The sequence below is a fragment of the Nuphar pumila genome, chromosome 2, assembly GCF_984573655.1.
Source record: "Nuphar pumila chromosome 2, dmNupPumi1.hap1.1, whole genome shotgun sequence".
NCBI classification, from domain to species: domain Eukaryota; kingdom Viridiplantae; phylum Streptophyta; class Magnoliopsida; order Nymphaeales; family Nymphaeaceae; genus Nuphar; species Nuphar pumila.
Window position 1 is genome coordinate 138,748,718 of NC_143250.1, and position 18,599 is coordinate 138,767,316.

Sequence of the window (18,599 nt, forward strand, 5' to 3'; positions counted from 1 at the left end):
GGTCTGTGGGCTTTGGCAGCCAACCTTCAACCCATGACCTTGTTGACATGACATGGATCAATTACCTTACAAGTAAAGGACAGATTTTGGAAAGAACTAGAGAAGACTTATGAGGAGTACAAACTCTTTTCCGCATTTATGGGGGACTTTACATTGTGTTGAAAGACAATAATAAAAATAACAAAGGCAATATTATGGCTCTTTGCAATGGTTTTATGGTTAAAAATAATTTTGGATGACCATATTCATGGTCCAACAAACAAAAAGCCATTTTCTTAATAGTTACCATATTTAGATTCAGAAATTGGTGGTTTAAGAAATGTCATTGGAAGCAGAATATAGAATGTCTTGAGCGAGTGGCAAGAAGCAAAGGGAAGCATTTGGAAAGCTTCTGCAAAGTAAAAAAAAAAATTAAATTTTTTAAATGATAAAATGGATACAAAAAATAACTCTTTGGTCTTAACTAGTTCTATCCAAAGTCTTGGGGTGGCCTCAATTACTCAAATGAATAGCGCATGGCTGATTCTCAAAGCCTTTGCTATGGTGTTTTTCTCCTACCATTAATGAGGAAAAGTGTGTCCTTTCTGTGTTTAATGCTGAGCATGAAGTGGAGGAAGCTGCAGAACACTTTTTTGGTTGTAAGAGCAGTGATTTGCCTCTAAAATATTTGGGATCACTCTCGATAGTTGTTTGTGGACATCAAAATGGGTCATAGTGGACGATGACATATCCAAGAGTCTTCAACCTTGGATCGCAAGATACTTTTCTTTGACGGGTAGAAATACCCTAGTTAAGCACATATCAGTTAGCATGCCATCATACTTAATGCCTATTTTTTAGATTTCCAGAAAGACTAACCAGAGGCTGACGAAATTGATGGGGAAACAAAAAAGAAAAAAGGAAAAAATAAAATAAAAAGAAAGGTTACAAGCATATTCCAAAATGGAATATGCGTAAAACAGGAATTTACAGAAATACCCTTTTTCGGGTGGATAAGAAAATATATATATATATATATATATATGAGATTACAAATATCGATACATAATTTAACACCCCCCCTCAAACTTAGGGCATGATGACCGAAAGTTTGCCAAGGAGAAAGTTGAATCTTTGTGCACATAAGGCTTTGGTGAAAAAATCTGCCAACTGATATTCTGAAGTAACATAAGGTAGATCAATGACTCCTTTCAAGTAGGCTTCACGAATATAGTGACAGTTCATTTCAATGTGCTTAGTCCGCTCTTGGAAAGTATGATTTTTTGCAATGTAAATTGCACTCTTGTTATCACAGCACAACTTAGTAGGCCCTTCAATAGTGATTCCCATGTCTTTAAGCAGCTTATGAATCCATACAATTTTCATGGTAGTAGTTGTCATGGCACGATATTCAACTTCAGTTGAAGATAGAGAAACTTTTTGTTGTTTCTTACATCTCCACGAGATTAGTGAATCACCTAAGAACACACAAAAACCAGTGGTGGAGTGACAGTTATTTGGGTCACCTCCCCAATCAGAGTCAGTATAAACAATTAATTTTAACTCAGAAGAGGATGACAGAAAAACTCCCTTATTTAGAGTACCCTTTAGGTATCTTACGTCTCGTAAGACGGCACTCATGTGAACAAAAGTAGGTGCATGCTGAAACTGACTTGTCGTATGAACTGCATGTGAGATATCTGGTCTGGTAATACTCAGGTACATCAATGATCCTACAAGTTGTCTCTAGGGGGTAGGATCGGAGAGAGGAACACCATCATCAATTTTCATTTTAGCTCCTACTATAGCAGGAGTTTCACAAACCCTCTATGAGAGTATGCTACTTCAATACCCAAAAAATAAGTTAGAAATCCCAAGTCAGACATTTCTAACATATTCTTTAAAATTGATTTTATGCTTTTAACTCCTTTAGAATCGCTTTCGATTATAAGCATGTCATCCACATATAGAAGTAAAATAACAATCCCTGCATTGGATTTTTTAACAAGCAAAGCAGTATCAGTAAAACAGGATGAAAAACCATTTTCTAACATTACGGAATTAAACCTATCATACCAAGCCTTGGGGGCTTGTTTCAGACCATAAAGTGTTTTACGAAGGCGAAGCGCCTTTTCTTTAGCAGACTCCATTCCAGGAGGAGCATCCATATACACTTCTTCATTTAGATCTCCGTTTAGAAATGCATTCTTAACATCCATTTGATAGATGTTTCATTTGTTGATTGATGCAACAGTTATAAGACATCGGACAATGACCATTCGAGCTACCGGGGCAAAGGTCTCTTCATAATCAATCTCATATTCTTGACTATATCCTTTTGCCACCAAACGGGCCTTGTATCTCTCGAGGGTCCTATCACTCTTAGTCTTAACCTTAAATACCCATCTACACCCTATTACTTTCTTACCTTTAGGAAGGTCTTGAAATACCCATGTCTTGGCTCTTCTCAGAGCTTCGAGTTTATTATCCATTGCGGCTACCCATTCAGGACATTTTTGTGCTTGCTCGAAGTTTCTAGGTTTTATGTAAGAATGAATGACGCGTAAACAGACTCTATGTTTAGGTGAAAAAGACTCATATGAGATGAACCTAGAAGGGGTTTTTCTATGTCTTTCGGTCCTACGAAGGTTTTCCTCACTTTGAGGAGCAGTCCTATCATCATATCTTTCAAGGGCACTTCTAAAAGTATTTCTATCTCTATGAGTATAGGTTATGGGATCTCTATGCAGTTCCTCATTGACATGTTGATGAAATGAAGAGGACACAGGACTGGTTTCATTATTACTTGAGTCATTCTGATTTGACTCATCATCACTAGTTTCATCACTTTCAGTTAAAAGATCAAATAAAAAAGAATAGTCTACATTCTCGTCATTAGATTCAAGTTTTTCAAAACCACTGAGATTTTCCAAAAAACTTATATTTCTAGAAACATATAGTTTATCATTTTTAATATCATAACACCGAAAACCCTTTTGAGTTTCGGAATAACCAAGAAAGGCACAAGGAATGGCCTTGAGGGAGAGTTTATCATTTTTGTCAGTAAGGACAAAACATTTACATCCAAAAACCCGTAACCTGCTATAATCGGGTTCTTTTTTATACAATCGTTCAAATGGGGAAACCTTGTTCAATTTTTTTGATGGGAGTCTATTTATGAGATAGACCGATGTAAGGGCTGCTTCAACTCAGAGTCTTTTCGGAATATTCTGAGAGATGAGCAAGGTTCTAGTTGTTTCAACGATATGCCTTTGTTTTCGTTCAGCCAACCCATTTTGTTGTGGGGTTTTTGGACAAGATTTTTTATGGAGAATACCATAACTATCAAGATAACTTTTGAATTCATTTGAAAGATATACTCCACCGAAGTCGGTTTTAAGAATTTTTAAACTTCCATTGAATTGATTTAAAATCATCATATGAAATGTTTTAAAAATTGAAAAAACTTCATGTTTATGTTTAAGAAAATATATCCAACAAAATCTAGTGAAATTGTCCACAAAAATAGCATAGCATGCGAAACCTCCTTTAGATATCACAGGAGCCGGACCGCGCACATTGGAGTGAACAATTTCAAAAGATTTTGTTGTAAACATAGATCTTTGAGTAAACGATAGATTTTTCATTTTCCCAAGAATACATTCATTACATACAAAATTCTCATTACAAAGATGCTTAATAAAAGGCAAATAAGAGATTTTAACAATGTTGGGATGCCCCAGTCTCTTATGCCATACATGAATATCTTTGTTTTGAGCAACATTACAAAACTGGTTCTTGGGGATTTGGAGAAAATCAACATAGTAAAGGTCTCCTCTCCTAAAGCCTTACCCAATCAACTTTCCGGACTGGCGATCCTGTATCCAACATTTATTAGAAGAGAATTTTATATCGCAACAATAGTCCGAGAGTTGAGAGACAGAAAGTAGGTTTAAGTTAAGTTTTGGTATAAGACGAATTTTTGGAATAAAGAAGTCTTGTTTTTCAAAATTGTCTATTCCTTTAATTTCAAGAGGTGTTTCATCCGCCGTTAAGACAAAAGATGGAAGAGAATTTTTAGAAAAATTGGAAAGAGAACAAGCACTTGGAGTCATGTGAAAAGATGCACCGGAATCTAAGAGCCAAGATATTTTACCGAGAGATGAGGAGCATGTCATAGTGGCTCCGGAAATGCCTCTCTTGAGAAGAGTTTGTAGAGCATCCACAATTTGTTGAAGGGAAAGCGGCTCATTTGATAAAGATGGTCGTTCCTCTGGTTGGGATGCCATAGCCGCAGCAAGGATTTTCTTCCATTTGGGGCAAATGGGTTTGATATGCCTAGGTTCTTTACAAAAATGGCAAGTTAATTTGCTATAGTCTCTTTTGTCATATCGATCATTTCCTCCTTGTCCTTGATTTTTGAAATGAGGAGGTTTGTAAGCCTTCATATTGTTCTCGGGTCTTGACATGACATTAACCCCTTCACAATCATCTTGAGAAGATGTAGCAAGGATGCTAGGATTATTTTTACTAATCCCCATACGAGTCTCCTCACCATTAAGCTTAGTGATTACATCTTCAATAGAGGGAGATGTAAAGGCGGATAGAAGAGAGGACCGAATTTGTTCAAATTCGGGTCTAAGTCCGTTTAGAAAATTGAAGAATCGATCTTCCTCTAGTTGTTTGTGTCTTAACTTAATTGCTTCTCCGCTCCATTTTGGTTCGAGCATAGCAAGCTCATCCCAAATAGACGATAGTTCGGCAAAATATTCCTGAATAGACAAATTGTTTTGTTGAAGGGTCAAAGTCTTCTTTTGGAGGTAATACTTGTGTGATAAGTCCCTTGAAGTATACATTTTTTCAAGGTACAACCAAGCTTCAGAGGCCTTTTTGAACTTAATGATGTTGGCGTTGATCTTGGTTTCTACGGACGAAAAAATCCAAGACAAGATCTTGAAGTTCTTCATCTCCCACTCATCATGCCATTTTGAATAATCTTCTAGAGCTTTTTGTCTATCTTTCCCCTCAAGAATCTTAATATCCCCTTTTTCAATGATTATAAGTTTGGGTTCGGGTTCCGGTATTGAACCTTGAACGTACCCCCAAAGACCCTTTCCTTTGATATGGGCTTTTATATTGCCGGCCCAAACATGATAGTTTGAACTAATAAGTTTAAAACCAAGGGAAAAGTGAGAGTCTTTTTCGCCCATTAGAGAGAGTAGAAGATAAAAAATAACACGTACCTCAAAAGATTTTTAAGTCTTTCTTGATAAAAGAGGCTTCTAAAAAATTGCCCGAAGAAGATGATCCACTTCAAACTCCAATAGCTTGAAGGCACGTTTTTTGAGGCAATTCAAAAATGAAGAGATGCATGATTTTCCTTCTTCAACGAGGCTCTGATACCATGTAAAAGTATCTCCAACAAGATACTAAGATCAAGACCTTAATATTCTTGATAATAAACTTGGCACACATGCACAATAAGAACACTTTAGAACACTTGTGCACAAAAGCAGAACTCACAAAATCTCACAAATGCACAACGGCATAAAAAATATTGGAATCACTTTATTGAGCACTTGGGCTTTGACTCAAAGCCATGAGAATACAAGAGGGGGAATCCCCTATTTATAAGAAAGCAAAGCTCCCACATAGGGAGCTCCCAAGAGAGTCGTTGGGATCCCCCAACGGTCACATATGTGACCATTGGACGCTCCCCAACGACTCTTTGGGGAGCCTCCCTATGTGGCACGAAATACAAAAAAACAAAAAAGAAAAAAGGAAAAAATAAAATAAAGAGAAAGGTTACAAGCATATTCCAAAATGGAATATGCGTAAAACAGGAATTTACAGAAATACCCTTTTCGGGTGGATAAGAATATATATATATATATATATATATATGAGATTACAAATATCGATACATAATTTAACACTTTCTATGGAGGGGAGTTGATAATGCACGAGGACATGATACACTGCCTATTTAAGCTGGAGGTTTGGGAAACTAGAAGACTAAACCCAGTAAACATAGCATTGTTAACCAAGTGATGGTGGGCTTTATGTGTTGAAAATAGGCCGTTCATTGGTTCAATTGAAAATAAAAATGATTTATATAGCTGGCAGTGGAAGTGGACCTATTCCAATAAATTGGGAGTTTGGAGGGGCTGGGTATACATCTTCAATGATTTTAAATAGCATGTTATAACTAAATTGGGGGCTGATGTTTTTCTGGAAAGATAAAAGTGTGGAAAGGAAATATTGACTGACAATTCAGGATTGCATAGCTGCTATACTGCTATATCGACCATTATTGGAATCAAGGGGAAGGATGGACTGTTTATTTAGAAGTTAAGGACAATAAGTTTGAGAAATTGTTTGCTCCTTATAAAATTATTTTTGGACTATAAACCAATTGAGGAGGTAGACAAAATCTGGTGGCAATGTGACAGGTCTGGTATGTTTTTTGTTGCCACCTTTTGCAGGCTTTGTTAGAGCCAAGCACTGCCCTATTTCTGAAGAAAATCATTTAGGTTGTAGGCCTTAGCCAAGGGCCAAAATAATTTTTTTGGCTCCTGTCCAAAGAAAAAGTAAATGCACTAGATAACCTAAAAAAGTGTGTGCAATTAGCCAACAGGTTTACAATATGTTGCAGGGCAGAAGGATTTGCTGATAATCTTTTTAGTCTCGACATCATAGTTTTAAAACCTAGTGACTCGTCACTCGGCCGAGTAAACCCAGTGACTTGGCCGAGTCATGTTAACTTTATATTTTGTATAAAATATGTAAATATATGTACATACTATGTATATTTTATGGCATATTACTAATATATTGTATATAATGTCCAGTATATGATATTTTTATAGTATGTTTAATGTATAATTTTATTAATATATGTATAACCATCTTTATATATATATATATATATATATGACTCGGTCAAGTCATGATAAAACTTGGCCGAGTCATGCTAAAACTCGACTGACTCGGTCGAGTCAGCCCATGGCTCACCAAGTTTTGTTCATTTTTCGGGTCATTCGTTGGTTTGACCCAGTAAATGACCGAGTCACTGGGTTGACTCAGCGAGTTTTTAAACAATGCCTGACAATATGTTTCAAAAGCTTATTACTAGAATGAGTTGGCCAAGCCTTAAGACTAACAACATCCAATCAGAATCAGGAATAAGAGGCTTAACTTGCAATGACCTCTATTGAGAGAACTAGGCAATCAACCTTGTGATCACTAACAACATTGTGGGCTATACATATCAAGAAAAATAGTAGAATATTTAGGGGACGTTTGAATTGATGGAACATAGCATCCGTAGGATGCTTGCCGTGTTGGCCCCTTGCACGCCTGTGCACCCACGCAAACGAGGGATGCACGGGCCACACATCCCGCAATGTTCCGCCTCTACCCATGGAACGGTGTAGGATAGGATGGGACGGGACAAACAAAAAAAAAATGAAAGGAGAAAAACAAAGGTGTCGAGATTGGGAGGTATACCCTGACACCTCCCCTCAAACCACCCACCCCATCCCCCATCGACTCTCTCTCTCTCCCCCACTGCTTTCGCTCTCGGCGTTGGCTCACCAAAGTCTCCTCTTTAGCGTCCTCTCTCTGATGTGGCCACATCAAGGAGGTGCTCTCTCTCTCTCTCTCTCTCTCTCTCTCTCTCTCTCGACTTCTCTCTCTCAGTGAACCCTAATTCGATTTTAGGGTTAGGGTTTGCTAAATAATCATTTTTTCTGTATATATTTTTAGGGTTTTGGCTTTTTAATGCCTATTTTTGCAATTGATTGTGTGAATGCATGTTAAATCCAAATTTCTTTTTCGGGTATGCTTGCAATTTAGGGTTTTTTTATTTTAATCTCTTTTTTGCAATTTATTGGATGAATGCATGTTAAATCAGATTTTTTTTTTCTGGTATGCTTAGATTTTTTAGGGGGTTTTGTATTTTAATCCATATTACTGCAATTACTTTAGTGAATTCATTCTAAATCCAATTTTTTTTTCTTTGGGTATGGTTAGACTTTAGGTGTTTTGCATTTTAATCCATATTTTTGCAATTTTTTGGATGCATTCTAAATCTGATTTTTGTTTTTTATGTTTAGGTTTTAGGGGATTTGTATTTTAATCCCTATTATTGCAATTTATTGAATGAATGAATGCTAAATCCATTTTTTTCAGGTATGGCTAGATTTTAGGAGTTTTGCATTTTAATCCATATTTTTGCAATTTATTGGATGAATGCATGCTAAATCCGATTTTTTTTTTGGGTATGCTTAGATTTTAGGGAATTTGTATTTTAGTCTGTATTTTTCCAATTTATTGGTTGAATGCATGCTAAATTCGTTTTTCTTATCCAAATATGCTTTAGGTTTTAAGGGTTTAATATTTGAATCCCTATCTTTACAATTTATTGAGTGAATGATGCTAAATCCATTTTTTTTGGTATGCTTTAGATTTTAAGGGTTTTGTATTTTAATCTCTATTTTTATTATTTACTGAGTGAATATATGTTAAATCGTCTGTTTTTTTATTCTATGCTTAGATTTTTAGGGGTTTTGTATTTTAATACCTATTTTTGTAATTTGGTGAGATAATATATGCTAAATCTGATTTTTTTTCCGGTATGCTTAGATTTTAAGGGTTTTGTATTTTAATATCTACTTTTGCAATTTATTGAATGTATTTTAGTCCATATTTTTGCAATTTATTGAGTGAATGCATGCTATCCAAATTTCTTTTTTTATACTTAGAATATGAATTTCGCTGACCCCAATTGTTTTGGGATGAAGGCGTAGTTGTTGTTGTTGTTGTTGTTGTATACTTAGAATATGAATTTCCTTTTTTTATCAAAATAAGTTTTTTTAAACATTTGTGTCCAAGTTGTCCATGATGATAAATCAAATACGGGGCACATGGACAGTAACATTCTAATGGGTTCGATGCAAACGCTAGATAAGGACACCATTCAACTGTCCTGGACAGAACATAGTGTCCTTGTCCAGCGCTGTCAGTGATTCAAACGCCCACTTAAGTAACTATACATTGAAGTTTATTTCTGTTTTGTGTGCATTCCTTTATATGTTGGAATCAGGCATTTATGGATACATAGAAATCTAAAACACAGGTTCTGATATGACCATCCAAAAAGAAAACTTTTCTCTGGCATTCGACCTCTCAATTGTACTTTGTGAACATAAATTTCACCTGTACCAAGAAAAGTAGAAATGAAGAACACCACAACCTTAACAAATTATGATTCAAATTACTCTGAGCATATTCCAATTACCGGTTGGGAAGATTTGGATGCCACCTGCCTTCTAACACTATTAATGATGCTTCTGGTTTCCTACCTAGTCTTGCTTTACAAAGGCAAATAATACATTCATCACTTGGAAAGATATATGCCTTTAGTACTTTTTCATTCATCCTTTTTCTTAGGCTACGTGCATAATTTAATTATTCCCACAATTTTTCGTGAGGGCCTGTTTGAAACAAAAAACTTGGATCCCTTGCAGTAACCAGTGCTCCCTGTGGCCTGTATTCTCTATCTACTGAGTCTGTTCCTTTCTTGCGCTTCCACATGGAGCAGGCACTCGTGTTGAAGCAAGTGAAGATATGATTAAAACAATCCCTCAACAAACTATACCAAGAAATTATGCGATTTTTGACGATCAACATGATTGAAGATGACAGTTTTGAAGTCGATCAAAATTACATCGTGCCTGGACCACTAGGAGAGAAATTTAAACATGATGAAGAGTGTGGAGTATGGAGAAATTTAAACATGAAAACATGGTTTAGAGAGAGAGAGAGAGAGAGAAGGGTGGGGGTGGTGGGGGGGGGGAGGGAGGACACTAGTAGGGGAATAGGCTTAGAGAAATTATCAGCTCTTGATATCTGAAGTTCCATTGTTAGATATCTTTCTGAGTTCCTATTAGTGCACACTATTGCATCAAGCGTATGATATTCAATAATGTCTTCACTCTTACATGGTTGTCTGTCCACTAATTTATTAAAACTCGTGTTCATTAGATCTGTTAACATGTTAATCCATGTGTCTGCAGAACCTGTTTGTTATTTCCAGGGATGAAGTTTAAGCAATTTAACTTCAAATATTTCCTAGATGAACCGTTTCTCTTTCATAGTATCAACATAATGCATTTTACTCTTAAAGTCACTGACACTTAACATATGTTCCAAAATTGCTGCACAATCCCTTGCAGTGCTATTGTGGATGCTCACTGCTGCATGCATAAAAACGGGGAGGCCACAGATTGCTCGACGAGCTATCGAGCTGGCAGAAAGCAGGCTTCTCAAAGATAATTGGCCGGAATATTATGATGGAAAACTTGGAAGATACATAGGAAAACAAGCTCGGAAGTTTCAGACATGGTCGATTGCAGGGTATTTGGTGGCGAAGATGATGTTGGAGGATCCTTCTCACTTGGGGATGATCTCTCTTGAAGAGGACAAGCAAATGAAGCCTCTCATCAAGAGATCCACGTCCTGGACATGCTGAGTACGGGTTCAGTGATTAGATAATTGTTGTTGTTTTTCTAGATGAGGCCTAAGATTCATGATTTTCCATTACAGTCTGTAATGTAACATTCTCCAATAAGTATTTAAAAAAATTATTCCATGGTGGACGTTCTTATGAATTTTACCTTGATCTGCTAATGGAAATCCAAGTATTTGTAGTTTGCAGAGTGATATTGGAAGCGAGCGTGGAAACTGTGTTCAGTTGGGCTAACAACCGGGAACCGGAGTTACCTGCTGCTTGGCTTTTTTAGGCATGTGGGGATAAGGTGTGCATTGTTCCGGGCCGACCTGAACCAGGCCTGATAAGGGGCAGCCCACTGGGCTGTCACTTGACACTCCATTTTGGTGGCGTGTCCATCATGTCATGGACACTGACGTGTACTGTGATATTTTAATATTATTTTTAATACTTTTAAGTATTATTTCAATAAAAAATCCATTTTTAATATTAAAATATCAAAAATGTTTTTATTGATTAAAAAATAAAAAATGTCTTCGTGTCCTGTTTTTTTTAAAAAAAATGAACTTGTGAGTCTAATCTGTGTCTTGCGCATTGTGACAAATCTCGCGAGATTTATAAAAATATCACGAGAAATTACCCAAAAGTTAAAAGCGGTAATTTCTTGATAGTTTTTTTGTCAAAATGATAAATATTGTGTTTCAAACATGATATTTATGTTTTTATCGGATATTTATCATGAAAAAACTGTGTGGTTTTTATTTTTGAATATTTTTATTTATACTTATTTGTAAAAAAATTATATTTTTATTGTCGAGATTTTGCAAAAAAATTGTGAGATTTTAAAAAAAAAAAAATCAATTTCTCACGAGTTTTTGCCTGCCAACGTTTTTAACTTTTGTCATTATGGTCCTGCATCCTCGTGTCTTTGTGATGTAGCCACTGGGTGATCTCTCTAGTAAGTGTGTTAACGTGTTAGGTTTGACCCGGACACGACCTGTACTAAATCCTATTAAGATCAGGATTTGGTAATAAAGGAGGCCCGATTAGAATCAGGGTCAGGGTCGGATTCAAAGGGTCGGATTAGTATAAGGAGCCAGATATGGTTTGTGAAATTTCATACCAGACCTGGATCTGGCCTGAGTTCCTATTAAAATCCGTGATTTTTCAATGTTAAAAAGTTAAAAAATATTATTTTACGAGGTCTGGTCCATGTAATCTTTATAAGATCTGGGTATGGTTTTTCTTATGGTAATCCCAATTGGACCCGGGTCTGGATCCAGCACCAGCACTTCAATGTCAGATCTGGGTTTAGACCTACCTAATTTTGAATCAGATCTGGCCCGTCTGACACCCCCTACTCTCCAGTATGGGCTTGTTATTGAGAGAGAAGAGAGATGAAAATGACCGGTGCAAAAAGACATCTTGGCAGTTTTTTTTTCTAATTTTGACCCTGTCGATGTATTTCTAATTTTCTGATGCATTGGATTGAATTATTTCAATAGAAAATCAGACTTCTTGCAAGTTTGTTAACGTTTGACTTTTTAGATTTTATTAAAACATTGTCTAAGCAGAATAAATTTTAATTTGGTGCTTTTTTTAGTTAACTATAGATATCACTTTTATATCTTATTGCCATAAAATTTATTTTTGATGAAGAAAAGTAATCTCTCCATGCCCTTACGAAGCCCACCAGTGAAGGAAGAGGATTGTGAGCTGTTGATTATTGCCATAAAATTTAAAGTGATTCATTTAATCAGTTTTGGTACATTGTGAGCTGTTGGTTATTGAAAATCCTAAAAAACCAATACGTAGGCCATAATCACAAAACTTATTTTTCACTAAATAATGATTGTAGATTATATTTATAAGGTCTGATCAACTAAAAAAACTCAAAAAATCGAAGCTTTTATTAAGTAGGAATAGGCGATTTGAGAGCACCCTATCATTACTACTAAATCATTTCTTCTCACATGCATTAGCAAATTGATTCCATGTAGGGTGCGTTTGACTCCAGCTTGCCTAAGTGCAGCTGTCAATTCTCAGATTGGTCATAAATAACCATTGGAGAAGAGATTTTGAACTAATTAAATTATAGGTTCTAAAATTTCTCCACCTTTTTTGTTACAAGAAACGTTTCTCTGTTTTTCACTGGGGTAATACCTGTAACTTTTTTTATTTTTTTACTCGAAAAAACTACCCCAAAATCATAGACCTAATCGCATTGGCTCTGCCTGACGTACTTACGGTCGCTGTCCTGGCAGCATAAAACTGGGAGGATTATACGTTTATAACATGCATATGACTTTGTGGGCTAAGCTGCCACCCGGGTTTTACTATGGCAGGCTCTTTTAGACAGGTTCCTTGTCAAACAAAAAAATAAAAAAGACATTTTCATCCTTAAAATTTGTTGGCCTACAATGGACTTGGTCACATCCGACTTCCAAACCAGTGTTCTCAGTGTCGTTTCCGCCAATTCTTATAGTACAACAACAACAACAACAACTACGCCTTCATCCCAAAACAATTGGGGTCAGCGATATGAACCAAAAAAGAAATTCATTTTGGGTCTTCCACATGAATCCTTTTCCTCCAATCATTTCTATCCAACGCCATGTCCTCGGTGAGGTTCAAAGCATTCATATCCGTTCCTATCATCTCCATCCAAGTCTTCCTAGGCCTACCCCGACCTCTTTTAACTAATATATTTTCCCATTTCTCCAACCTTCTAACTGGAGCATCATTAGGCCTTCGCCGAATATGTCCAAACCACCGTAAACGATTCTCTCGCATCTTATTTTCAATGGGTGCAACACCTACCTTCTTACGTATCTCTTCGTTCCGAATCTTATCTTTTATTGTATTTCCACACATCCATCTAAGCATCCGCATCTCAGCTACACTCATTTTTTGAATATGATGTCTCTTGGCAGCCCAACATTCCGTACCATATAGTAAAGCGGGTCTAATAGTCGTCCTATAAAACTTTCCCTTCAACCGCAATGGCATTCTACGATCGCACAGCACTCCAGTAGCACTTTTCCATTTCATCCACCCAACCTTTATCCTATGATTTACATCTCCATCAATTTCTCCATACTTTTGAATGATGGATCCCAAATATTTGAAATAATCATTCACCGGTATATCTTGCTCACCAAGCTTCACTACACTCCCATCACTACTTCGTTGCTTACTAAACCGACATTCCATATATTCAGTCTTACTCTTACTCAACTTAAAACCTCTAGCTTCCAATGTCTGTCTCCATAATTCTAACTTAGCATTAACCCCAGCTCTAGACTCATCAATCAAAACAATATCATCAGCAAACAACATACACCACGGTACATTTTCTTGAATTGATCTCGTAAGCTCATCCATCACTATCGCAAATAGGAAAGGGCTTAAAGCAGATCCTTGATGTAACCCAACCGTTATCGGAAAATCGGTTGTCACCCCTCCACAAGTGCGGACATTGGTTACTACTCCTTCATACATATCTTTAATTATACTAATGTACTTGAGAGAAACACCTTTCTTCATCATTGTCCACCAGAGAACGACCCTAGGTACTCTATCGTATGCCTTCTCTAAATCAATAAAAACCATATGCAAATCTTTGTTCCTCTCTCTATATCTTTCAATAAGTTGTCTAAGAAGATGTATAGCTTCCATAGTTGATCTTCCAGGCATAAAACCAAATTGATTCTCCGATATCATGACAACCTTCCTCAACCTAGACTCAATCACCCTCTCCCAAAGTTTCATAGTATGACTCATGAGTTTTATACCACGATAGTTTGTGCAATCTTGTATATCACCCTTATTCTTATATAAAGGCACCAAAGTACTCTTCCTCCACTCATTAGGCATCTTATTTGTTCGCCAAATCAAGTTAAAAAGATTTGTCAACCATTCTAAACCTTTCTCTCCCAAGCATTTCCAAGCCTCGATAGGTATACCATCTGGGCCAACTGCCCTTCTTGATTTCATTTTCTTCAAAGCCTCTGCAATTTCTTTCTTTTGAATCTTGCGCATGAAGTCACGATTTATCTCATGAAAAGGAATGGAGAAGTCTCCAAGATCTTGAGCATGACTATCATTAAATAGCTTATCAAAATAATCTTTTCATCTCTCCTTAATCTCCTCATCTTTGACTAAAACCCTTTGCGTTTCATCTTTGATACATCTAACCATACCCAAATCCTTCGATTTCCTATCTCTCATCTTTGCAAGCCTATAAATATCCTTCTCGCCTTCTTTGGTATCCAACTTGTCATAAACCTCCTTATATACCTTAGCCCTCGCGTTTCGAACAACTTTTTTAGCTTCCTTCTTTGCTATCATATACTTCTCCAAATTCTCATTATCACGACTCTTACTTAGATTTCTATAACACTCTCTTTTAACCTTAATAGCTAATTTGACATCCTCGTTCCACCATGATGTATCCTTACCTAGTGGTGCACCGCCTTTAGACTCACCCAATACCTCCTTAGCTACTTTTCTCATACCACCCGCTATCTTATTCCACATTGATTCTGAATCCTCCTCGAGACACCAATCAACTTCCTTAACTACCTGCTCTACAAACATTCCTTGTTTAGCTCCTTTCAGTGCCCACCACTTAATTCTAGGATCTATCCTATGTCTATCCCTTTTGCGGCATTGTCTAATTCTAAGATCTAAAATTAAGACTCTATGTTATGTAGCTACACTTTCTCCTGGTATAACCTTACAATCGATGCAACAACCCCTATCTCTCTTTCTAAGTAGGAAAAAATCTATCTGACTCGTATTAACCCCACTTTTAAATGTTACTAGGTGAGACTCCCTCTTCCTAAACCAAGTGTTTGCTAAGATCATATCATAGGACAAACAAAAATCTAAAATCCTTTCTCCACTTTCATTTCTTTCTCCTATACCATAGCCTCCATGGATATTCTCAAATCCATCCCTACTAATGCCTACATGTCCATTAAGGTCACCGCCGATGAAAAGCTTTTCTCCATAAGATGTCTCTTGTACTACTCCATCTAAATCTTCCCAAAATTGATGCTTAATGGAATCATCTAAACCTACTTGAGGTGCATAAACACTAATAATATTAATAATATTCGTACCTAATACTAATTTAATAAGTAAAATTCTATCACCCTTCCTACGGACCTCAACTACATTATCTATAAACTGACGACTCATAACAATCCCTACTCCATTCCTATTCCTATTTATTCCTGTATACCAAATCTTATATCCCCAAGGTTCTATCACTTTAGCTTTCTCACTTACCCATTTGGTCTCTTGAAGACATAAAATATCAATCTTTCTCCTACACATAACATCTACTAACTCTACCAACTTACCAGTTAAAGACCCTATGTTCCAAGTGGCTAACCTAATTTTATGGTCTTGGACTAACTTCTTTACCCCCACCCGTCCAACAAAGTGAGGGAACCCTTGCCTATTTGACACCACACCCGGGCGCCGGTGTGACGCGTCGCTTCTGGGCGACGACCTAGCAACCCTTGCACATTTATCACTGCCTCCGGGCCTAGAGAGTACAGCGTGTCGCTCAGTAGGGAACGCCCCAACGAAATTCTCATATTGGTTCATTTTCATAGGATATGACAAAGTTTTTATGCTGGCTGTCACAGGCCTACCGCAACCCTCCTCCTTTATCCGGGCTTGGGACCGGCAGTGTATAACTACACACCGCCAATTCTTATAGTATTGATAAAAAATTGGTACAAAACTGAGCTGATTTGGCTTGTTTTTAAATATTTTTTAAAAATAGTTTAAATTATTTTTAATAATTTTAATATTTTTGTGACACGTCATTTGCTCGTTAAAAATTGGCCAATTCAGCTTGATTCAGTTCAGAATCGGAATCAGCTGATTCCCTGAATCATTTTGAAAATCAATTAAGGGTCCCATAAGATTCTGACAAAGTTGTTTCAAAACATTAACTTTAGCATTGGATCATTGTACATATACATCACCATTGCCATAACTCTCCCTTGTATGACAAAAATGACTTCTATTAATCTGAAATCTTTCTCTCTCTCTCTCTCTCTCTCTCTCTCTCTCTCTTTCTATATATATATATATATATATATATATATATATAAGGGAATGAAAACCTCCTCACGAGAAAACCTACCAAACTCACCCACTAAAAAACATTTTATGAGACTTTTGGTATTTTTCAAAATTCTGACCTTACAGATGTGATCTGTGTACTTGTTTTTATAGGAATCAGTTCTTGGAGCATTTAATTCCGATGCATATATAGGTTTTTATAAGGTTTCAAAAATCAATGGTGTACAATTTTCATAAAACTTTGAGGCTCCAAATACTTTTTTTTTCATCCAAAATGCATGATCCAAGTGTCAACTTCTAGTAAATCAATCATGTTGAACACATTTGTAAAGTCAGAATTTAAAAAAAAACACCAAAAAAAATAATAAAATATTTCTCAATGGGCCCTGCTCTCTCTCTCTCTTCTTCTCTCTGGTTAAGGTTTTGATTAGGGCTCTAGGGCTTTGAATAAAGATCTGAATAAGAAATTTCTTTGATTAGAGTTTTGTTTAGAGTTTTTTATTTGATTAGGACTTTTTCTTTGATTTTCTAGTCAATTTGATTAGGACTTTTCTTTGATTTGATTAGTGTTTTTTATTTTATTTGATTAGGGTTTTGAATCAAAATTCTTAAATTAAGAGTTTTCATAGTTAATTTGATTAGATTTTTTATTTGATGTTCTTTGATTAGGTCTTTTAATCGTTTTTTAAAATTAAGGTTTTTTATAGTTAATTTTATTAGGATTTTTTTATTTGATTGGGGTTTTTTCTTTGATCAGGGCTTCAAATCAAATTGTTTAAATTAGAGTTTTTTATAGTTAATTTGATTAGGGCTTTCTTTGATTTGATTAGAGTTTTTTTCTTTGATTTTCTTTAATTAGGGCTTTGAATCAAATTTTTTTAATTAAGATTTTTTATAGTTAATTTGATTAAGGCTTTTCTTGTATTTGATTAGGGATATTTTTTTTTATTTTCTTTGATTAGGTTTGAATTAAAGCTTTTTTATTTGATTTTATGCTTTATTTTTCTTGTAGTTTATGTTTTTTGTTTATTTATGACTTATTTTCTTGTATTTTAGGTATTTATGATTTATTTATGGTTTTTCATTTATATATAAAAATATCAATCTTATTTTTTATCAAATTATCCAAATTTTAAATCTTTTGTGGTACTTGGATCCAGTCTGAGATCCATATTCGAGGCTAAAATCCATAAATTTTTTACAAATTTTCATAATTCGATCTAGTATGACACTGATTAAAGTATTTATATATCAACAAATATCAATTCTTATTTTTTCTCAAATTACACAAATTTTAAATATTTTTTTTGGTATTTTGATCCAGTTCCATATCCATGGCTAAAATTCATAATATAGATGTTAAAACACTCATATGCAAATCGAGTTGTATGAACCAAAACGAAGTTATCTGGCATATTATCCATATATGTTCAAGTTGTCTGCACAATGTAAAAATCAAATACTCAAAACAAGGAACACAACTTCTTGTTCAATCGAAACAAACATTACAAACATAACATGTGCTTTGTCTGTTGTGTTTTGTTGTTTCATTCAATCTTGCACGCGTCATCAAACATACCCTTATGAAATTTTTTTATTAAGGTTTTGTTTAGAGTTTTTAATTCAATGAGGATTTTTCTTTGATTTTTTAGTTAATTTGACTAAGACATTTCTTATTTTATTTGATTAGGGTTTTGAATCAAAATTCTTAAATTAAGGCTTTTTATAATTAATTTGATTAGTTTTTTATTTGATATACTTTGTTTAGGTTTTTGAATTATTTTTGTAAATTAGGGTTTTTATAGTTAATTTGATTAGGAATTTTTTTTTATTTTGATTTTATTAGGGTTTTTTCTTTGATTAGGGCTTCAAATCAAATTGTTTAAATTAGAGTTTTTATAGTTAATTTGATTAGAGATTTCTTTGATTTGATTAGAGGTTTCTTCCTTGATTTTCTTTAATTAGGGCTTTGAATCAAAAAAAATTAATTAAGGCTTTTTAT

General features: G+C 35.3%; 1 protein-coding gene across 1 annotated transcript in view; it reads left to right on the forward strand.

The window, feature by feature from the left end:
* Positions 1-10,704, forward strand: part of LOC149847304 (putative alkaline/neutral invertase D) — a 60,748-nt gene extending 50,044 nt beyond the window's left edge. Inside the window, exon 5 of the mRNA XM_089996923.1 lies at positions 10,218-10,704. Within this exon, the coding sequence (XP_089853049.1) occupies positions 10,218-10,513 (296 nt within the window). The 3' untranslated portion in view covers positions 10,514-10,704. The remainder of the gene's footprint in view (positions 1-10,217) is intronic.
* The last annotated feature ends 7,895 nt before the right edge of the window (positions 10,705-18,599 follow it).